Source organism: Bos mutus, chromosome 21 (assembly GCF_027580195.1).
Source record: "Bos mutus isolate GX-2022 chromosome 21, NWIPB_WYAK_1.1, whole genome shotgun sequence".
In the NCBI taxonomy this organism is placed as follows: Eukaryota; Metazoa; Chordata; class Mammalia; order Artiodactyla; family Bovidae; genus Bos; species Bos mutus.
Genome location: NC_091637.1, coordinates 68,695,462 through 68,717,268, shown reverse-complemented (window position 1 = coordinate 68,717,268; position 21,807 = coordinate 68,695,462). Strand labels below are relative to the sequence as shown.

The window sequence follows — 21,807 nt, the reverse complement described above, 5'->3', positions numbered from 1 at the left end:
TGGGATTTAAACAAAACCAGATATTTATAACATAACGTTTAAATGTGCAGGACACAATCCAACATTACTCTGCATATGAAGAACCAGGAAAAATCCAACCAACCCACAAGGGAAAAGAAAATCCAATGTCATCATGTCATAAAAATCCTCATCAAAATATTAGCAAATAGAATCAAGCAACATAAAAAATAAAAACCACAACCACATGAAGATTATCTCAGAAAAACAAGGCTGGTTCCACACGGGAAAATAAATCAGTATGATCCACTATATTAGCAGTCTAAAGAAGAAACCATATGAGCATATCAATTCATGTAAAGAGAGCATTTGACAGAATTCAGTATCCACCCATGATAAATACTCTCAGAAAACTAGAAACAGGAAAATCTTTACTAAATAAAGGACATCTCAAAGAGAGAGAGAAAAAACAAATCTACAGCTAATGTGATAGTTAATTCTGAAGGACTGGGTGTTTTACTTTAAGATCAGAAAGAAGGCAAAGATGTCCTCTGTATCCACTCAGTTCAGTTCAGTTCAGTTCAGTTGCTCAGTCGTGTCCGACTCTTTGTGACCCCGTGAATTGCAGCACGCCAGGCCTCCCTGTCCATCACCAACTCCCAGAGTTCACTCAAACTCACATCTGTCGAGTCGGTGATGCCATCCAGCCATCTCATCCTCTGTCGTCCCCTTTTCCTCCTGCCCCCAATCCCTCCCAGCATCAGAGTCTTTTCCAGTGAGTCAGCTCTTTGCATGAGGTGGTGTAATCACTACTATTCACTATTGGACTAGCAGTCCTGGCCAATGCAATCAAATAAGAAAAATAAATGACATGCATAATAGAAAGTGAGAAGACTCTATTCATGCGTGCATGTGTGAGTGTGTGCTAAGTCACTTCAGTTGTGTCTGATTCCTTGTGACCCCATGGCCTGTAGCCCATCAGGCTCCTCTGTCCATGGGATTCTTCAGGCAGGAATACTAGAATGGGCTGTCATGACCTTCTGCAGGGGATCTTGCCAACCCAGGGATCAAACCCACATCTTTTTTGTCTCCTGCATTGGCAGGCAGGTTCTTGACCACTGAGCTACCTGGGAAACCCCCTCTCTATTCATAGATGACAATAAAGTCTATATAGAAAATCCCAAATATTCTACTTAAAAATATCTAAGTACAAATAAGTGAGCTTAATAAGGGTGTAGGATACAAGGTCAAAACAACTTCAATTCTGCTTCTACTGGAAGCAGACAAGTGAAAACCAAAAATTTTAGAGGAATAACACTTTAGCTCCCCTCAAAATTAAATACTTTGATATAAATCTAACAAAACATGTATAGGATCTGTGTGATGAAACTTGCAAAATGCTGATGAAAGAAATCAAGGATTAAATAAATAGAAAACTGTGATCATGAGATAGAAGATGCAATGTAGTCAAGATGCCAGTCTCCTCCAAAATGACCTACTGATATAATGCAACTCCAATCAAAACCCGTGGAGGAAATTTTGTAGATATAGACAAGGTCACTCTAAAATTTATATAGAAATGCAAAGGAATGAGAGTAAGCAAGACAATTCTGGAAAGAAGGGGAGAAGTTGGAGGACTCTCACTAACCAATTTTAAGAGTTATTGTAGGGGACTTCTCTGGTGGCCCAGTGGCTAAGACTCTACTCCCAACGCAAGGGGCCCAGGTTCAATCCTTGGTCAGGGAACTAAATCGCACATGCTGCACCTAAGACCTAGGGGAGCCAAATAAATAATTTGAAAAAAAGACATTGTAAATCTGAAGTAATCAAAACAGTTGGTATTGTCAAAGGATAAGCACGTAGATCTATATGAACAAACTCGAGTCCAGAAATAAACCCACAGCAGTGTGATCGAGTTTTTAATCAGACTTATTATAATTCACACACTGTGCCATTTACACATTTGAAGCTTACAATTCAAAGTCTTTTAGTATATTGACACATGTCACGATCATAGAACATTTTCATCACCCCCAAAAAGAAGCCTCAGACTTATTAGCAATCACTCCCCAATTCTTCCCCAATTTCCCAAACTCTAGGCAACCACTAATCTGTTCTCTGCCTATTCTGGACGCTTCCTGCTAATAGAATCAAACAATGCGGTCTTTTTTTTTTCATACAATGCGGTCTTCTGTGACTTATTTCAGGAAGCAAATGCATCTGTCACTACTTTATTCTTCTTTATTGCCAAGTAACCTTCCATCACTTACTCCAGATTTATTTATCAGTTGGACATTTATGTTGTTCCCACTTTTTGGCTATAAATAATGCTTCGATGGACACTTTGTACAAGATTTTTTTTCTGAACAAGACTTTCTGTGGACATGTGTCTTCATTTCTCTTGAGTGTATGCCCAGGAGTGGAATTGCTGGGTCATGAGGTAAGTCCACGTTTAACAATCTGAGGAACTGCTGGTCTTCAGACTGTTGTACGTTCTCACCAGCAGCATATCAGGGCCCCGATTTCTTCACATTCTCCCCAGTGACTGTTACGTGTCAGTATTTCTGACCACAGCCCCCCGGGGGTGAAGGGGCATCTATTTCCTCGCAGCTGGAGTTGCCTTTCCCACTGGGGCTCATGACGCTGGGCATCCCCTCATCTGCTGACTGCTCAAGTGTGTATCTTCTGTGGAGAACATCTGTTCAAACCCACTACCCATTTTCCCATTGTGCTATGGTCCTCTTACTGTTGAGTTGCAAGAAGGAATTCTTTTTATGTTTTGGATACAAGTCTCTTGAAAGCGGCAGGTTCCTTCCATCAGCCTGAGGAAGCTGCTTCCCACTCCTGCTTTGTTGAGCGCAACCAATAAGCTCTAACTAAGGTGTGAAGGTGATTCGACAGAGAAGGGATAGAATTTTCACTAACTGGACATTCATATGCCAAAAAAAAAAAAAAAAATCCTTAAGCTAACCTAATATCTAACACAAAAATTAACACAAAGTGGTTAGTATGTCTAAATGTAAAAACTATAAATTTGCAGAAGGAAACATAAAAGGAAATCTTCATGACCTGGGACTGGTCAAATAAAAAAAAAAAGCCGTGACACCAAAGGCACAGCCCACAAGAGATAAAGTGATAAACGGGACCTCGTCAAAATCAAAAGCCTTTACTCTGCAAAAGTCAAGTTCAGGACTTCCCTGGTCCAGGAGTTAACACTCCACATTCCCAGGCCTTCCCTGGTGGTCTAGTGGTTAAGGATCCAGCCGCCAATGCAGGGGTTATGGGTTTGATCCCTGGTCTGGGAAGGTCCCACATGCCACAGGGCAACTCAGCCCGATCGCCACAACGACCAAGCCCATGTGCCTAGAGCCCACGCTCCACAACAGAGAAGCCCAGCACGCGATGAGACGCCCGCACGCCGCCAGTCACTCCTGCGCGCCACAACTAGAGAATGCTCACGCACAGCGATGAAGATCCAGTGCAGCCAAATAAATAAAGCTTAAAACAAAAAAGGCTCCACACTCCCAGTGCAGGGGCACAGGTTCAATCCCTGGCCAAGGAACAAACAGCCTGAGTACTACCCAGTGTGACCAAGAAAAAAGTTTCAAGGCCTAATTAATTCCTATCTTAATAAGTTATTCCAAAAAATAGATGGCAGAGGCTATGATGAGGCCAATGTAGCCTTGATTCCATAACAGAGAAAGGGAAATACAAAGAAAAACGGAGAAGAAAGAAAGTCATAGGCCTATTTCCCCTCAAGTATCAATATAAATGTTCTAAATAAAATTATACCTAATCAAAACCAACTGAATATTTAAATGTTACAGCATTGTGATCAAACAGGACTTCTCACAGGAATGCAAGGGTGGCTTGACTTCGGAAGGGGTGCTGATGTGTTAATGCAATTCATTATGATAAAGTAAAAGAGAAAATCATATGACTGTCTTAATTAATGAAGATAAACTATTTGGTAGTTATGATTCTAAAAAGGCTCTTAGGAAAATAAGAGTGGAAGGAAACTTTCTAAAAGTTGTACAAAGTTACGTAGAGCACAGATGGTGCTGTACTTCACCGGGAAACCTGAGGCGTGTGCCCTTGAAGACTAAGAACAGCACCACCATGCTGACTGGTAAGCGTCAGCAAGACAGCCAAAACGAAGCTACCGCCACCACAGGCTCTTTCTACACCAGCAACCGCAGACAGCACGTCTCTTCATTTAGAACCTCTACTGGCTCTGCTCCTAAGGGCGAACCCTGACGAAATGCAGGGGCTGAGAGCAGGGTGCTGCTGGTGCGTGAACTGCCCGGTGGGAGAGAAGGGGACTGAGCGTGGAGAAGCTGACAGCACAGAGCCAGGAGGCCAGGGCATGCTTGTGTGTAGACAGTGTTGGAAACTGGCTCACTGCATGGAAGAGATCTGGATTCCTGCCTGATTCCACACAGAGGCAGACTCTGGATGGAATGAAGCAAAAACTGAAGAAGGAAATGCGGAGAACATGACACAAGACAGAAACACATCTTCAAATGCTAACTGTAAAAAGCAAGAGGCAAAACCATAATTCAATTAAAACAAAATTTAAATTTTCTATTCAACAAAGGGAAACCATGAGCAAATCTTTAGCCAACGACAGAATGGAAAGTGAAAGTGAAAGTCACTCAGTCATGTCCAACTCTTTGCGACCCTGTCCAAACAGTCCATGGAATTCTCCAGGCCAGAATACTGGAGTGGGTAGCCTTTCCCTTCTCCGGGGGATCTTCCCAACCCAGGGGTCGAACTGGAACCTGCTGCATTGTAGGCAGATTCTTTATCAACTGAACTACGAGGGGGACAGAATGGAGAAGATATCTATAATGTGTGAAACCAATGATGTGTTCATATCTTGAATTTTCAAAGAACTCCTGCAAAGCAATTTTTGAAAGTCAGCAAACATCAGGCAAAAATCCATATGGATCGGTTAATTCAGGTGGCGGCGTTCAATCTGATTAATATTTGAAATAAAATTTAAAAATAAATAAATGGTTAGGATGGCATAAAAAAGAATGAAATAATGCCACTTTTCGCAACATAGGTGGATCCAGACATCATACTACTAGGGGAAGTAAGTCACAAAGAGAAATATTAATATTGTATATCATTCACGAGTGGGAACTAAAAAATACAGATGAATTTATTTACAGAACCGAAACAGACTCAGGACTTCCCTGGTGGTCGAGTGGTTGGGAGTCTGACTGCCAGTGCAAGGGACAGGGCTTCGATCCCTGGTCTGCGAGGATTCCACATGTGCCGAGCAGCTAAGCCTGTAAGCCACAACTCCTGAAGCCCGTGAGCCTAGAGCCTGTGCTGCAGGAGAAAAGCCGCTGCAGTGAGAAGCCGGAGCACCACAGAAAAGACCAGCCCAGGCCACAGCTAGAGGACGGCTGAACACAGCAGCGAAGGCCCAGTGCAGCCAAAAGTCATCAACCAATTAATTTTAAAAAAAGAAGAAACAGACTCACAGACATAGGAGGAAAAAAACCTTATGGTCACAGAAGGGAAAAGGGGTAGGGAAGAATCAGTCAGGAATACGGGATTGAGATCCCCTGGAGGAGGGAATGGCAACCCTCTCCAGGGTTCTTGCCTGGAGAAGTCCAAGGACAGAGGAGCCTGGGGTCACAGAGTCAGACACAACTGAGCAACGGACACTTTGACTTCCATGGTATTAAAGATACAGTCTACTAAATGTGAAACAGATAGGCAACCAAGATCTACTGTATAACACAGGGAAATACATTCAATATCTTGTCATCGCCTGTAATGGAGAAGAATCTGAAATATATATATAATTGAATCATTTTGCTATATACCCAAAACTAACACAGTATTATAAATCTACTATATTTCAATTTTTTTTTTCACAGGTTAGACAATAATTTATTGAGAAGCCTCCCTTCCCCACCTTCACAGACTCTAGGTCACTTTTTCCGCTTGTAGATCTTTTGTGCTAACCCCAGGAAGATGGCTGGGGGCAGGGGCGCAGCCTACTGCTCGATGAGACCCATAATGTGGTTGTAACTGTCTTCCTCGTATTGCATGTACACAGCCGACAGATTCATCTCCTCGTAGAGCGCCTTCACTCGGCTGCAGACACTGAACCACCAGCCAGCTGCACTTGTCCTGATGTCTGTGCCGACCTTACCCGTCACAGTGGGGTCCCCAAAGAGATCGAGGTAATCATCCTGAATCTGAAAGAACTCTCCCATCTCCAGCACGATCTTCTTGGCATGGGCATGCTCCTTCTCCCCATCAATGCCCGCCATATACATGGCAGCAGCTACAGGAAGGTAAAAGGAGTAGAAAGCTGTCTTGTACTTGACAATAGACTTATACCTCTTTTCTGTGAATCTGCCAAGATCCACATTGCCCTGGGGGGCTGTGATGAGGTCCAAGGTCTGTCCGATCTCAGTTTGATCTCGATCAGGTCCAGGTAATAGGGCTGCTCCCGACAGTACAGCTTCAACAGGCGGTGGATGGATGATTCCAGAAGGAAAGCATCATTGATGGCATCCGAACCTATGCCTGGCTTCTGATACCAGCAGGTCTTCCCCCATCGGGTGAGGGATGAGTCCATAATGTCATCTGACACCAGGAAAAAGGCTTGGAGCAGTTCCACACACCAGCCCACAGTCAGGGCCCGCTGTAGACTGTCAGGATCTTCTTTCCCGGGCTCCACAAGCTCTCGGAACGTCACCACCACTGTCAAACCCCGATTGTACTTGCCTCCGATGGCATTGTATTCCAGGACCTCCTTGAGTCGGGTAATGGCATCTCCTATCTCTGGGTGCCCAATGTCCTCCTCAGTCAGCACCTTCACAGTCTGGGAGAAGTGCTGGATGAAATCCTGCCTTTCTTGGGCATAAGCATCCAATTTCTGATCTCCATTCATTCTGAGGGAGGAGTAAAATGCTCTGTTCCTGGATGCGGGTTGCAGATCTATATTTCAATTTTTAAAAAATGATTTTGTGTTCACGTTCAGTCGTGTCCAACTCTTTGTGACCCCATGGACTGTAGCCCACCAGGTTCCTCTGTCCATGGGATTCTCCAGGCAAGAACACTGGAGTGGGTTGCCATGCCCTCTTCCCGGGATCTTCCCCAGCCAGGGGTTGAACCTGTGCCTCCAGTGTCTGCTACATTGGCAGGCAGATTAAGATGGCAAATTTAATGTTGTGTTTTTTACCACAATTTAATAATGTCCCTAAATGGGAAGGGGAGATGGGACTTGTAAATAAAGACCAGAAGAGGGAATTCCCTGTTGGCCCAGTGGATGAGACTCCACACTCCCAGTGCAGGAGGACCTATTCAACCCCTTGCTGGGGATCTCAGGTCCCACACACCACAACCCAGCCCCAGAGCCCCAGCTGGACAGGCCACAGTGAAGACACAGGGCTGCTAAAACAAGAGACAGAGGCTAGAAGAAGAAAAACAGCTTTAAAGACAAGCCACCAGCGGACACGCCCGACAGCCAAGAGAGCGACAGACCCCAGGCGCCAGCCCGACCCTCACCCACCCTTCACTGAGCCCCAGACGCTCCCCACCTGGGCCAGAGGGGCCGTTCAGAACCAAGACGGGACCTGGCCCTGGACAGGGTACCACCTCCCCCACCAGAGACAGGAGAGCCTGCAGCCCGTGCCGCTCCTACGCAGTCTCCCCAGAAGCACCCCCTTTCCTGACCCCGCTCCTGGACAGGACACTCAGCACCCAGTCCTCCCTGCCCACTCCCCACACCTGACCCCCGGCGGGGCTGCTCTGACCACTGCTGTCACCTCAGGCCTCCCCACCCCACAGGGCGCGCCCCTACCCCTTATGCAGGTTCGTCTGGGTGTCCACTCTCCCCCAGACACCAGGGGTGGGTGGGTGGGGGTGGCCCCCACCCGCCCCCAGCCCCAGGGCAGGCACGGGCACCGCGGTGGTCCTGGCTGTTGGACGAGTGGAGAATCAGCCCCCACCCCGCCAAGCGGAGAGCCCGCTGCTCGGCCGCACTTGGCAGCCAGGACCCAGCTGAGGCCCCAGAGCTCACGGGCACCTCGTGGGCAGCAGCCACACCCACGGGGAGGGCACGGGTGGCCAGCTGGGCCCCGCCAACAGGGACTGTCTCCTACATGCCAGAGATGATCCTGCTCACCCGAACCTGGACTTCAGCAGGATCGGGGAACACCCTCAAGCCACCTGGAGGGGCGTCTGGGGGGACTGTGGTCCTGACTAGTCAGCCACGCCCCCAGGCCAAGGTCGACCAGTGCAGATAAGGCGAGGGAGATGGGGGCCAGCCAGCGGGCAGGGAGGTCCAGCGCCCGGAGGACCATGGAGACGGAGCGGCGGGGATAAGAGTCTGGGCGCGGGCAGCAGAGCCACCCGGCTGCAGGGGGCACCTGGGCCCTCGCCCTGCCTTCTAAGGCCACGGGTGACCCAGGACAGGGGCATGGGGGCGAGTGGGACCCTAGAGCCGCATGTCCCCAAGGTCACACGCGCGTGATCAGCGCCTTTTTTTGGCCACATCAAGCGAGGATCTTAGGTCCTCGACCGGAGGGTGGAACCGGCGCACCCTGCAGCAGAAGCATGGAGTCTCACGGCGGGACCGCCAGGGAGGCCCGGCGGGGGCGAGCCCTCCCTGCCTGAATCACGGCTGTTCTGCTTGCAGGTCTCCTGCACGTCTTCTGCGACGGGCTTGTGTTCTAGAAGACTTGGAGCTTCGGCCCCTGGACCCCAGGAGGCCTCGGCAGGGGGCCCGCGTGCCGTGACCCTCACTCCTTGACTCTCCCCTTGGGGGCAGCGCGGTTCGAATCCAGGCACCCCGCCCCCGCCCCACACCTCACCCACAGGCAGCCCTGCCCGTCGCCCCTGGTTACAGCGAAGGTTCATCTGATTGCCCGTTTTCTCTCCTGTGGGGCCCCTGGACAGACAGCTCCATCCGCTGCACTCCAGCCTTGACACACAGCAGGTGTCGCAACAAGCTGCCGCTCCAGCTCCTTTCAGTGACCGGGCCTCCGCCTCAATGCAGCGAGTCCCCACCGAGCGGGGCGCGGTGTGCTCACCTCCTGCAGGGCTGTGTCTGCGGGTGGGAGGCCGGGCTGGCTCCAGGACACACGTGGGTCTGGCTGCCCCATGCGAGGCCAGGGGTTGGGGGCAGGATCTGAGCCCAGGGGTCCAGCCTGTAAACCTGTCACATCACAAGCAGAAGGGGACTCTGGTGGCCAGCAGGCCAGGGGGAGTGCAGAGATGGAGAGGCAGCGGAGGGTCAGAGAAGGAGCCGGCGAGGTCTGAGGCCCAGGGCAGATTCTCTGGGGCCTCTGGCCTGCCCACTGGACCTCAGCCCCCCGAAGTGGCCGGATTGTGACCAGGCTCATTTATTACGACAGCAGGAGGAGCCCGACCCCAGGGGCCCAGCCTGCACCCCGCAACCTGGGCAAGCTCCTGTCTCAGGGTCACCACAGGGGCCCCCACCGCCCACCAGCCTGGCCTCTCAGGCTGGGCCACCTCGTGTTTCAGGATCAGCACCCCAAGTCCCACAGACACACGGACACACGGGGGTTCTGGCTGAAGTGTCCTGGGCCTGCGGGTCAGCGGAGCAGCGACAGCCCTGAGGCACTGAGCTCCCACTTGTGTTTCTAAAGCTCGGGCCCCGAAGGCCGTGGCCATCACGGCCCCAGAGGATCCACAGGAGTCAGGGCATCCTTCTGTGGACTTGTTACCGTCTGGCAGGCAGGAGGGTGGTGGCAGGGAAATGAGAAGCAGCCTCAACACCTGAGGTGGAGGGCCTGGGTCAGGTGCCTGGACCCCAACTGCAGGCAGCAGGGAGCCACAGCCTTAGCAGGAGGGCTCTGGCCAGGGAGGGGGTGCAGGGAACCCAGAGGCCGGCCGCGGGGTAGGGTCAGACAGGCAGTCCTCAGAGGGGCATCCGCTCACCGCTGCCGGCTCTGCCCGATGCTCCAGAGGCCAGTGCAGAGGCGCCGTGGGCATGCCCCACCCGGGACCAAGGCCTGCACCAGCCGGTGCCCCCAGGCGGACGGCAAGGTGCCAGTGAGAACGTACCCTGGGGGCCCAGGGACCTGGGGAACAGGGCAGCCTGGCCCAGGAGGCCAGGCCCCATCTGTGCCCACAGGGGCGGGCGTGAGCACGAGAAGCCAAGCTCCCAGGACGGGGACAGGCTGGCTCTGGCGGGACATCCCCGGACAGACAGCTCTTTGTCAGGCGGGCCCCGCTCCTGCATGGCCTTGGAAACAAAGCCGCTCTGTCTGCAGCGGCCTCCCCCCTGGGCCCCTGGGCACCGCCCCCAAGGGCAGAGCAGAGCCCCCACCCAGGGCTCCCGCCGGGCATTCTGATCTGACACTCACGCATAACCACACACGTCCCAGGCACAGGCTGGCCCAAGTGGGGTGTGCAGAGGCACCCAGGGCACACTGCCCAACACCCGCCCCGTGCTGCAGGCCGTGCCCGTCTGTCCAGCACCCGGGCAGCCCTGGGCTGGCCCCGCCTCACCACCCTGCCCAGGGGCCCTCCCTGGGCCTGAGGGGCGCCCATCTCCCCAGAGAGGCCAGCTGGAGCCTCGGCTCTGCCAGCAGGCCTCCACAGTGTTCCTCAGAGTGCTCAGCAAGGCCTGACGCCCACGGCACCACGGTGGGCTGCCACGACCTCCTGGGGGCAGAGCCGGGGCCTGCTCCAGGCCCGCAGGGCGCAGGCGCGCTCTGCCCGAGGTGGGGCCCCGGGTCCCAGAGCCTGCACCGCTGGGGATGGACCCTGCCCGTCCAAGGCCGTGCAGACTCGGGGGCGCCTGCAGCGCTCAGCGTGCGGGCGGCGGGACCCAGATGAGGCCAGGCCGCGCTCCTGCCAGCCTGGCCAGCTCTTGCCGACACTGGCCCTGCAGCTGGCGCAGCGCCGCCTCCAGGCAGGCCTCCCGGGCCCTGAGCGCCTCTGTCGCCTCGGCGGCCCACAGGCCCGGGCCGCCAGGCACCTTGGCATCGGTCCTCACCAGCCGGCGGGGCCCGTGGGGCCGGGCCCGGCCCTCGTCCTGCTCCCAGGCCCGCTGCAGGGCTGCCAGGTCCTGCGCCACAGCCGTCTGCAGGGCCCGCCTCGCGGCTCTCCACTCGGGCCCGTGGCCACCAACCTGCACAGGAGACGGCAGCAAGTGAGCCAAGGACGAGCCGTCTACCAGGACACTCCCCGGGCTCCCTGGCTCTCACTGAGCCTGACCCCCGCCCCAGCCCCGCAGCAGCCCCTCCCGTTGCCTAGACGTCACTGCTCCGAGGCCTGGTCCCTCCAGGCTGTCTCACCCTCATCGAGCACCTCAGCCCCAAGCCGGGGGCACTAGGCGCCTGGGACGTGGCCCACCACCCTGCCTCGGGCCCAGCTCCTCCCTGAGGCGTGGCGGGGAACTGGGCCTGGCTGATCCCTGCAGGCCAAGTCCCAGGGGCCTGCTCAGGGCCCAGGGCACAGACCCGGGGAGCCCACCATCAGCCCCACCCAGCACTCCAGCCATCCAACAGGGTTGCTGGGGTGAGGCACCGGGGAGTCTGGCAGGTGAGCCCACGTCTTCCAAACAGAGCGAAGGGAGCAACCCCAGCATGGAAGTCCATGGTCAAGTGGCCCAGGCCCACAGCCAGCTCACCACAGCCTGCCAGGCGGCCCGCCGGGCCTCTGCCGCCTCCCGCAGTTCCTCCTGCAAGGTCTGCAGCTCCCGCGCCAGCAGCCGCACCGCTCCAGGCCCGGGCTCGGGGATCCTGGGCAGAAACGTGACCGGTGAGGCCTCCGGGGAGCAGGCGTCCAGGACTGTGTCCTGCAGGGAGAGACCTCAGTGAGAAGGAGGGTGGCAGGCCTGGGCCTCGACCATGGGCCAGGTTCCCCAGCCAGCGGGGACAGCGAGCAGGGCTCAGCTCCCACCCCTAGGTCACAGAGGGGGCTGGACCGACCCTCACCCCCAGGGGCCTGGACACCAGGGACACACAGAGGGCAAACTTCCAGAAGGCTGAGACCCCCTGAGGACCTCCTGGGTCTCCTCAGGAGCTGGGAAGGGTGGAGATGGAACAGACGGATGTCTGAAAGAGCCCCACACTCGAAACCCAAGGCCCAGGTGAAAAACCAGCTTCAGGGTTGGGTGAGGGGGCGTCCCCGAGACCTCTCTTCTCGCCTGGAAAATGGGAAGACCCACCAAGGCCCAGGGCTGCTGTGGCCAGGGCAGGGCAGGGCAGGGCAGGGGAGGGGAGGGTTGGGATGGGAGGGGAGGGGTGTGGAGGGGAAGGACAGGCAGGGGGTGGGGGGTGCCTCCTGACCATCCACTGCCAGAAGATGAGCTCCCGGTGCCGCCACTCCAGGGCCGCCTCCAGCCGCGCATTCTCCATCTCCAGCCGCCGCAACAGCTGCAAGGCAAGCCCCGCGGGTCAGAGCCAAGCGCAGGGCCCCGCCATCATGCTCACCGCACTCCTGCCTCACAGCAGGCCGACGGGAGGAGCGGGCGGCCTCACCTCCAGCACCCTCAGGCCTTCGACCACCCCAGGAGCCTCCGTGCCCGCCCCAACCGTGGGTCCTGCGGGTGGGGGCCGAGTGCCGGTGCCCCTCACTCGGGACTCCACGCCACATCCCCACTGACGGAGGGTTGCACCCTGGAGGCTTTGGGCAGCTGGGGGTCCTGGACAGCAGAGACTTCTGGGCTCTGGGAAGCCCCTCCCCTGTAACCCCCTAAACCTGAAGGCAGGGCAGGGGCTGCGCGGTGCCTGGCTCAGGGTGACGGAGGACAGGCCATGGGCCCAGCGTGGAGAACACAGTTGCACGGCCCCCTGCGCCCCGCCCTACCCCTACGCCCGCACCCACAGACCCCGCACCGGCGCGCGTGGGTCCAGGCGGCCCCTGTGCTGAGCCCCCGCCCACCTGCCCGGGCCGCCACGGCCTCAGGAAGCCGAAGGGGGTGAGGCCAGGTGTGGGCCACCCAGAGGGCCCACGGCAAGCGACAGACACATCGGCCTCCACAGCCTCCCAGGCCTCTGGTCCCCTGGGAAGGCCCAGGCCACTCCTAGAAGAGAGCCCAGAATGTGCTTCGGGACCCAACAAGCAGCCGGAGCCAGCACTGAGGCTGCCCTGATGGCCTTCTCTCTCAGAGGCTGCACGGAGACCCAGGCCACGACCATCGTCATGCCACCGGGGGCTGGACACCCCTGGCCAGACGGAGGGGGTGCCTTGAACACCAGGCCAAGGGCCCAGCCCAAAGCCAGTGGAGCAGGGTAGAGGCAGACTTACCTGCGGTGAGAACTGCCCTGTGACCTGGGGGAGGCCTGTGGACCTGGCAGGGTGGAGCCACGTGCCCACACCACACACACGCACACACCCAGTGGCGAGTGAGAAAAGCAGCTTCATTGGTTCCCAAGAACAGTCCCGGGGGTGCCCACACCCCCAACAGGCAGGCCGTACAGAAGCAGACTGGGGACAAGGACAATGCCCAGTGCCCACAGCGCGCCTGGCCGCTGACGGCACCAGAGGCCATCCCAGAAGCTTCTGGGACCCATCCCAAGAGCACAGGCCCTTCAAGTAGGCTGCTCCCAGCTGCCACCCGCAGACCATCCGCAAACCTTGGGAGGAAGTCAACGTAACCCTCCGCCTGGCCACGACGACGCTTTCGGTACTGTGGCACCAACTCGCACCAGCCCCCAGGCGGAGGGGGAGCTCCCCCACCACAGCGCCCACGGAGGCTGGGGTCCCAGACAGCACCAGGCTGGGGCTGCCACAGCCCCCATGCTCCCCCGACCAGGGGACCAGGGGCAGGAAGCCTGGGCCCCGCTGAGTCACCCCAAATGGGGACCAGGCCAAGGGCATCTCAGTACACCCAGATGCTGCCTCAGCACCTCAAGGGCCAAGCACAGTCCTGCCCACAGAGCCAGCCAGACAGCCGCCAGGAACACTGGCCAGGTGGGCCCCATGGGCCACCCTGACCCCACATCAGGGAGCAGACCCCCAGGAGCACGCAGCACTACAGCCAAGACCTGCTGGGTCCATCCTGAGCCTCAGTCATTCTTCCCGGCCAAGTGCCCCCAGGCCAGGCAGTGCCAGCCTCACTCTGGACGGCCAGAGCCCAGTACTCAAGTTGTGGCCACCGGTCTGTCCCAGGAGCCCCTGGCCACGTGAGCCTCCAGGCAGGACACAGTAATGGAGGGGGCTCCTGAAAAGAAGGTCAGCAGAGAGTGGGCCACTCCCAGCCCATCACCAGGCGACATCTCCACAGGCTCAAGGCACCCACACCCGTCAGCCCAGACCCTGGGCGTCTTCCTTAATTCCAGCATCCCCCCCGCCACCGCCACAGCTGGCTGCCAGCCGCCCGATGCCTGTGCTATCCCCACGGCCCAGACAGTACCCGGCCACACACACACTGATGGCGGCACTGGCAGGCCCGGGCAAGGAGAGGGACAGAGGTTGTGCCCATCCCCCACGCAAGCCAGATGGTGAGCTTGACGACCACCCACAGCCTGGGTGTGCCACCCTCCCAGACCCCTTCTCACCTTGGGCCACACCCACCTTGGTCCCACCAGCCTCACCTGCCGGCCGCCCTCGGGGTCTCTGAGCAGCTCCGTTTCGGTGACAGACAGGTGGCCAAGGCTGCGGTCACTGTGGCAGCCACGGGTGTATGAGTGGATCTGAAACGCAGCGCAGACCCCATGCTGAGCATGTGGGTGCCCCCCAGCACTAGGCAAGGTACAGACCGGGAAAGGGGGTTCAGAGAGGGCCCAGCAAGGGACAGCAGTCAGCACTGCTGAGGCTGGCTCAGGGCCACCAGGAGGCCCCGCAGAGGGAGGAGCACCCCCGCCCAGCTCCTGCACCCCTGTGCCCGCCGCAGACCATCAAGTGGCAGGCCTGGGCGGTGGCAGAAACAGCCCCAGACAGGCTCGGTGGCCCAGTGAGGCCAATGGCAGGGACACAGACCACCTGGGTCTGGGGGGCAGGGAGGTGCACCAGCGAGGGGAGGCCTGAGGGCAGCAGGGAGGTCAGCAGGGGGGCCCGTCCCACACAGCAGGAGCAGATGGAGCCCAGACAAGAAGGGGTGAAGGCGTCCCAGGAAACGCGAGCTGAGCAAAAGACCCTCTGCCAGGGGTTCTAGCACCAAAGAGTCCTGTGCTAGAGGGAGCCCAGGCCACCTACCCAGTCACTTCTCAGCCCAGAACATGCCCTAGGCCAGTAGGGGGACCCCTGTGCCCCCACAGCTGAGCCCTACCAGCCTTTAGGATCCCCGATAGAGCTGCCCACTGCCTGTGAGCCTACACCCAGGAGATAGTGGGAGGACAAGGTACCTTCCCCCCGCTGGCTTCCCTGATTCCCTGCCCCACAGACGCCCAGCAGCACCTGCTCAAGGCCCCTCCTGGACAATCCAGAGCCGTAGCGTCCCACCGTCGGGCCACCCCCAACCAGTCAGTCCCCAGCCAGGCCTGGGAAGACCCACATCCAGCCAAAGACCAGCCCCTTCCTGAGCTGGGAAGCTGGACAGGCCTGTGCAGCAGAGAGGCGCTGCGCGAGCGGCACTACCTTGCCCAGGAGGGCGCACTGCTCCTGCTGACTGGCCATCAGGTTTCGCCACTGGAGCCGCAGCTTCCCCATCAGCCACTGCAGGTGGCGGATGTCCACACAGCCTTCTGCTTCCACACTCGGAGCAGACAGGCCAGGGCTGGCCAGGGCCTCACACTGCGGAGGGGGCAATGGTCACACGCTGCCCCTGCACCCCACACAGGGTACCCCAAAAGGGAAAGGAGGCCCAGGCGAGTGACCACCGCCAGGTCTGAGGGGTGCCAGGAAGAGCTGGGGACAGACCCTGTGGACACACCGGGCCCTGCCCTGCCTCCGTGTGCTCGCCCGAGCATTCAGGAGGGCAACGCTGACCCCCACAGGGCCGACCTTGCCGATCCAGCTCCCGCACCCCAGATTCCGGCCCGGGCTGGGATTCCTGCACTCACCTCACACACGGGTATCTCGTCGCCCAGCCTCACATGGCTCTGGGTCAGCAGCCGCTCGGGCAGGGGCCCGCGGGCCAGGAGCCAGGCCAGGGCCAGCAGCAACTCGCGGCCACCCTGTGAGCCGTCGTCCGGGAGCTGCACCAGCGCCCGCCTCGGGTAGCCCTGGGAGCGCAGCGCCGACTTCACCCAGCGGGCTTGAGCCTCTGCGATAGGAGACGCCAGCTCAGGAGGGCCACCCACTGGAGGCGACACTCCCTCAGACTCTAAGGAAGGGCCCCACGCGCGACCCCAGAGCAGAGAGCACGCTCGGAAGGGTCCCGTAGGGACACGGGGACCTAGCCAGGAGGCGGGGAGGGGCGGGGCCACCACGGAGGGTCCGATGAGGAGGCGGGGAGGTGAGCGGGACTCTGCAGAGGGCTGTCCCGTGAGTGGATGGTGGGAGGGGCGGGGCGGGGCCACCAGGACCGGTCTGGCGGGGAAGCGGGGAGATGGGCGGGACTCTGCAGAGGGCTGTCCCGTGAGTGGTTGGTGGGCGGGGCCGGGGCCGGCCAGGGCGGGCCTGGAGGGAAGGCTTACCCAGGGCGAGCGAGGCCGAGGCGCCGTCGGCGGGCAGCGGCGAGAGCACACGAAAGAGCAGCCGCCAGAGCGCGGGGGCCTGCGGGGATCAAAGAACGACTGCCAGTGGAGCTGGCCACCTCCCTTAGTCCACCCACGGGCCCACCGCGCCCGGCTGCCTGCCCTGCTGGCCTCACCGCCTCCGGATGGTCGAACTTGGCGCGGCGGAAGGTCTCGGGGCTGGGCGCGGCGGGCAGCGTCCGGCTCAACGCAGCGATGGCCTCGGGCAGAGCCCGGGCCGCGTCCGCCGGGTCGGGCCGGCGCAGCCGCCGCCTCCCCATGGAGCTCCCACTGGCCTCTCCGGGACAGCGCGCCACAGCCTCCGCGCGTCCAATCCCCGCGAGCGCGGGGTCCCTGCGCCCAATCGCCGCGCATGTCCCGCCCCCGCTGGGCCTGCGCCCAGTCACCGCGCAAGCTGGGACACGCCTCCAGCTCCCCCAATGAGCGGCGCCTCCGGCATTGGGTGCTGTCTGTGCCGCCCCTTGCGGAGGCACTTCCGGTGCGTCGAGCACCAATCGGCGTTGGGAGCTCCGCGGGGCGACTCAGTCTCCGCAGCCCCGACACGTCTTGTCCTGATCCCACCAATCAGCTCCGCACCTCCGGTTGCTCCAAACGGCGGCAGGGCAACCGCCGGCGGCTAGGAGGGCAGCGCTGCTGGGCGCGAACAACCCCGGGAGCGATCCTCGGCCTCCTCGAGCCCTCTCGGGCCAGGCCGCTGCGGGCTCCCGGGCCCGGCCGCGCGCACCAGGCCGCAGACGCGGGGGCCGGCACCCGGGCACCGGGGGACGTCCCTCGACCGATCAGCCCCGCGCCACGCAGGAGGGTGCTCCTCCTGACCGGCCAGCGACTCTCCCCTTCAAACCTACGCCTGCAGACCCCCGCCCGGCCCCTTCCTGTCCAGTCCAGCCTCTGCCTAGCCAGCCCCCTTTACCCCTTACCTCGTCCCCACCCCACCCCTACCTGCCTCTGTCCTGCCCCTTCAGCCTTCTTCCTACCACTGAAGAGCGGGATCCGCACGGCCACTTTGGAAAGCAGTTTGGGTAATTTCAGAGCTAGCCTTAAGTTTACCAGACGACCCCACAATAGAAGTGCCGGGAATCTACGAGGACTCGCCTAGACATGGAGGAGGGCAGATACAAAACACTATATGATGTGTTATTGTTCAGTTGCTTAAGTCGTATCCAACTCTTTGCGACCCCAGGGACTGCAGCATGCCAGGCTTCCCTGTCCTTCACTATCTCCCAGAATTCGCTCAAACTCATGTCCATTGAGGGGGTGATGCCATCCAACCATCTCATCCTCTGTGGCCCCCTCCTCCTGCCTTCAATCTTTCCCAGCGTCAGGGTCTTTTCCAACGAGTTGGCTCTTTGCATCAGGTGGCCATAATAGTAGAGCCTCAGCTCAGTCCTTCCAACGAATATTACTTTTCATCTATAGGAAGAGTCCAGAAAGCAAGTGTACAGAGACAGGAAGCAGGTGACCTGGACAGAGGCTGGGACCAGGGTGTGGCAGCAGGTGGGCATGAGGGAATTTTTGTGGGCAAGGAGACTGGTCTATAGTTGGATTGTGCTGATAGTTGCAGAACTCTGTGAACTGGTTAAAAAGCACGGAATGTGCATAGGTGAGTTTTATGGCATGAAATTATGCTTCAATAAAGCTGTAAAGAGGACAAGAGTAGGGGAGGGAGAGAAGGCAGAGAAAGTGCTCCCCAAACAACCCCAGCCTTGGCCAAGCCGACAGGAAGTGTGGTCACACCTGACTCCCCCATCTTCCTCCCAGTCCTTACCTTTGCCTGCCCCCATCTCAGGCACAGCCAGCTGCTCATCCCTTGTGTCCCCCGCAGAAGTGACCCCTTTCTCTAGAACTTGGCCTCTGACCCAGGCACCTGAACCCCAGGAGGCTGTTTCACTGGCCACCCACAAGCAGCTTACCTCCCAAGAGTCCTCCTCCCACCACGGTCATGGGGGCATTGCTGTCTGCCCCCTCACCCCCAACTTCAGTCCCTTCCAGGGTCCTCCTTCAACTAGGACTGGGACCAGCACAGGCTTCCAGTCTGGCTGTCTTCGGTCTCTGAGCTCGGAGACTATCCTGGTTAGGCCCGCCAGCCGTAGTGCCGGCAGACTTTGCCCGAAGTGGTTCCTGAGCCCTTTTCCCTCTCTGGTCTTCGCACCTGCTGGGCCTTCTGCGTGGAGTATCCTCCTTCCCAGCCTGAGGCCTGGCTGACCCACTCTTCTGCAGGCCTCAACTCTCTAAGCACTCATCCGCCCCTCACCCCCAGACAGCAAACCACACCATGAGGCCAGGAGTCAGCTGCCTCTTCAGGGCTGCCTCCCAGCAGCTCAAGGCAGACTTTCCTGTGCACACAGTCCCCACTCTGCGCTTGCTCTGCCCACAAGCCCTCAGTCCCTGGGCCCCAAAGACACCTCCACTCCCGCAGCACTGAGACACCCAGGCTCACTCAGCCTCCTCTGCCCCCTCCTCCTCGGTCCCATCCATCCCCAGAGGCTCTCCAGCTCCCACCCCTCGGAGTTCTCTGAACCACCCAAATCTCTCTCTCTCACACACACACACACACGTGACCCCACACACCTCCCTGGGGCCCCCGACGCCTGTCCAGAGCCAGCCTGCCAGACCCATAGCCAAGCCATGGGGCAGGGCGGAGGCCACACACAAGGCTGAGATGACCCCTCTGGGCTCTTTAGATCAAGTTCTGGGACGGGGCAGTCTGCCAGAGCCAAAGCAGCAGTGACCAAGTAGGGGGAACGGGGAGGGCTCTGAGGGAGGCTCAGGCTGACATGAGAGTTTCCAGACAGCCCCCAGCCGTCGCTCCCCAGCCAGTCCTCACAGTCCCCCATCAGGCAGAGGCCACATGCTAGCCCCTGGGTGTAGGGTGGGGGCAGATGAGGCAGGTGGTGTCTGGGTGAATGCACGGAGGGGGCTGGCTCCATCTGGTGGGGTGGGGTAAGGAATGGAGACAAGGGTGGAGCCACAGGAAGTGGGGAGGGCAGGCAAGGGCTCCCCACCACAGCGCCCCAAAGCTTCTCAAAAGCGGAACCAGCTCAGCGATTCACCCTGTGGCCCTCTGTTCCTGCTGACCTGTTCCAGAACCAGGGAGGAGGGCTGCACATCTGCAGAGCTGGACAAGGGGCTGTCCAGCAGGGCTCCCCGCAGAGCACCCCTGCCCGACCAGGGCAGCAGGCAGCAAGGCTGGCAGCAGCAGGAAGAGGGAGTGCCAGCGTGGCCTGGCGTCAGGACCCCCAGGAGTGCCCGGCGTGGCCTGGCGTCGGGACCCTGGCCACACCCCTGCACTGTTGCTCCAGGGATGCAAACACACAAGCAGGTCTTCCAAGTGTCCGCATTTATTGAGGGCAGGGGGGGTCTATAAGGGGAGCCCCAGGTGCCTGTGGAGAAAGGCCTGCCATTGGCCTGGAGGACAGCAGCCCAGCGGGCAGCTGGAGATGGGTCTCCAAAACCTGTGCAGAGACACAAGGACAGAGGTGAGTGCAGGTCCAGGGTGCTCTCAGGGCCACTGGGCCGGGCGGGGTGAGGCGTCGGGAAGTACCTGGGTTTACTTGAAAGTGTGGCTCTCGGCTCCGCCGCGCCCAAAGCCTGCAGAGGGGTAGAGGGCAGGTTAGGGGTGGCCAGGGGCTGTGGAGGGCTGGGTCAGGCAAGGTCGTGGGGAGCATACCTTTGGGTCCGAACATGGCCGCGTAGCAGGGGTGGTTGCAGTAGGGCTTGCCTTCATGCTGCAGGGAGAGCGGCCATGAGAGTCTGCCGACCGGCCCTGCCCCTATCCCTCAGCCTCCCCGCTGGCCCCGCCAGGCCCCACCACCGACCTCGGCATGACCCCCGGAGGTCAGCGTCTTCCCACATTTCTCACACTTGAGACAAGGCCGATGCCAGTCCTTCCCCAGGGAAGTCACCCGCTCAGCTGCAGAGGCACAGATGAGACTCCGTGAAACGGGGCACACGCACACGCTCACACCCACGCTCTCCAGACCCCTCTGCCAAGGCCCGCCCACAGCGCCCCGTGGCCCACCCAGGGGCTCAGCGGCACCTGTGCCCCCGCGGGTGGGGCACCTCCAGTCCCCAGACCGTCGCGCCTAACGAGCGGGAGTGGGCGCTGGTCCTCGGGGCGCCCCGAGGGCTTGGGTGGGGCTGGAGGAGGAGGAGGTGGGGGTCTCGGGCAGGACCGGGCCGGGCTCCCAGACTGAGCCCTCCCCCGCCGCTGCACCGGCGACCGCAGTGCTGGGGCGGGAGGGACCTCCCACTTCCTCCTGCCCCCCCACCTCCCCTGGGCTCAGGGGCGCGGGGCGGGAGGCGGCGCCCGGGGTTGCGCCGCCCGGGGCGCCGGTTTCCGCGTCTGTTTCTACTTAACGATGGGAGAAGCGGCCCGAGCCCCGCGTTCCTGCCGACCCGCCGGGGTCCCCGCCCAGGGCGCGCCAGGGAAGGGGCGAGATAGCGGGACCCGGAGACAGGGAGACCCCAGAGTCAGGGAGATTCAGAGACCGGAGACTCAGTGAGACCCGGAGAGAGAGCGGGGCAGAGATGGACGGCGACCAGACGCCGGAGGCCCGACCGGCACACCAGGCGGCCACCAGCAAGGCTAGGTGTCGCCCCGAGGCGCTGCCCAAGGTCCCCCTGCGCCCTCGGCCCACCCGGGCAGCCCCGCGGGATGGACCCTGGGCCGCGCTTCCGCGTGGGGCTGAGGGGGAAGCCTCAGCTCGAGCCGGGGAGGGCGAGGGTGGGGTGCGCTCACCAAAGTACACCTCTTTGCTGCACTTGGGGCACTTGGGCATGGTGGCGCCGGATCGGGGCAGATGGCCAGGCGGGAGCAGACCGGAGCGCTGGACTGGGTGGGTCGCGCCCGGTCCGCGTCTTTCAAGGACCCCTGGGCTCCGCCCCTTTGGGACACGCCCCCAGCGCCCCGCCCCCCTGAGTCCTGGACTTGGACCCGGAGGCCTCGGATTCCAGCCAACAGGCCAAGAAAGGTCATCTGGTCCACTCTCGCCTTGGGGCAAGACCCGGGCCTGGCCGACGGCAGAGTGCGGTCCGAGGGGGTCCAGGAGGTCGGCGGGCACTCTCGCCGACTGGACTGGGCTGGAACCCCGGAGGAGCCCCGCCCTCGCCCCGGACTCTGGGCGGGAGCTCCCCAGAGCGGGAGAGAGCACCCCACGCGCCCCGCCCCACCCCCGCCTCAGAGTGCTGGAGCCCCGAAGGTAACCGCTATAATGCAGAGAGATGCAAATGAGCGTGTCGTACCTTTCCAGGCCTTTCCCTA

The 21,807-nt window shown here is 59.6% G+C and overlaps 2 protein-coding genes and 1 pseudogene across 3 annotated transcripts; all 3 read right to left on the bottom strand.

Moving 5' to 3' along the window:
- Positions 1 to 272: 272 nt before the first annotated feature.
- On the bottom strand, positions 273 to 6,880 carry LOC138984348 (farnesyl pyrophosphate synthase pseudogene; annotated as a pseudogene).
- TEDC1 (tubulin epsilon and delta complex 1) lies at positions 4,517 to 17,405 on the bottom strand. 2 transcript variants are annotated; one of them, XM_070358125.1, is made up of 8 exons: positions 16,664 to 17,405; positions 16,488 to 16,566; positions 15,912 to 16,114; positions 15,487 to 15,642; positions 14,505 to 14,603; positions 12,255 to 12,341; positions 11,594 to 11,761; positions 4,517 to 11,092 (listed from the first exon to the last, which is right to left on the bottom strand). In XM_070358125.1, the coding sequence occupies exons 1-8, from the start codon at positions 16,805 to 16,807 to the stop codon at positions 10,769 to 10,771; spliced, it is 1,260 nt and encodes a 419-aa protein (XP_070214226.1). In that variant the 5' UTR covers positions 16,808 to 17,405; the 3' UTR covers positions 4,517 to 10,768. The 2 variants fall into 2 exon arrangements, with proteins under 2 accessions (XP_070214226.1, XP_070214227.1); XM_070358126.1 differs by lacking the exon at positions 15,487 to 15,642 and having other exon boundaries at positions 16,664 to 17,404.
- Positions 17,406 to 19,869: 2,464 nt separating this feature from the next.
- CRIP1 (cysteine rich protein 1) lies at positions 19,870 to 21,444 on the bottom strand. The gene is made up of 5 exons (XM_005910043.2): positions 21,286 to 21,444; positions 20,363 to 20,457; positions 20,215 to 20,272; positions 20,089 to 20,135; positions 19,870 to 19,999 (listed from the first exon to the last, which is right to left on the bottom strand). Exons 1-4 carry the CDS (start codon positions 21,323 to 21,325, stop codon positions 20,095 to 20,097), a joined length of 234 nt encoding a protein of 77 aa, XP_005910105.1. The 5' UTR covers positions 21,326 to 21,444; the 3' UTR covers positions 19,870 to 19,999; positions 20,089 to 20,094.
- Positions 21,445 to 21,807: the final 363 nt, after the last annotated feature.

Bases quoted from the DNA above. Each gene is read 5' to 3' on its own strand.
- CRIP1 (XM_005910043.2), bottom strand. From the start codon at position 21,325: ATGCCCAAGTGCCCCAAGTGCAGCAAAGAGGTGTACTTTG. The intron at 20,273-20,362 runs GTCGGTGGTGGG...CTCTCCCTGCAG, and splicing joins CCTCCGGGGGTCATGCCGAG to CATGAAGGCAAGCCCTACTG. The intron at 20,136-20,214 runs GTATGCTCCCCA...ACCCCTCTGCAG, and splicing joins GGCCATGTTCGGACCCAAAG to GCTTTGGGCGCGGCGGAGCC.
- TEDC1 (XM_070358125.1), bottom strand. From the start codon at position 16,807: ATGGGGAGGCGGCGGCTGCGCCGGCCCGACCCGGCGGACGCGGCCCGG. The intron at 16,567-16,663 runs GTGAGGCCAGCA...TGATCCCCGCAG, and splicing joins AGTTCGACCATCCGGAGGCG to GCCCCCGCGCTCTGGCGGCT. The intron at 15,643-15,911 runs GTGAGTGCAGGA...CCCCCTCCGCAG, and splicing joins ACGAGATACCCGTGTGTGAG to TGTGAGGCCCTGGCCAGCCC.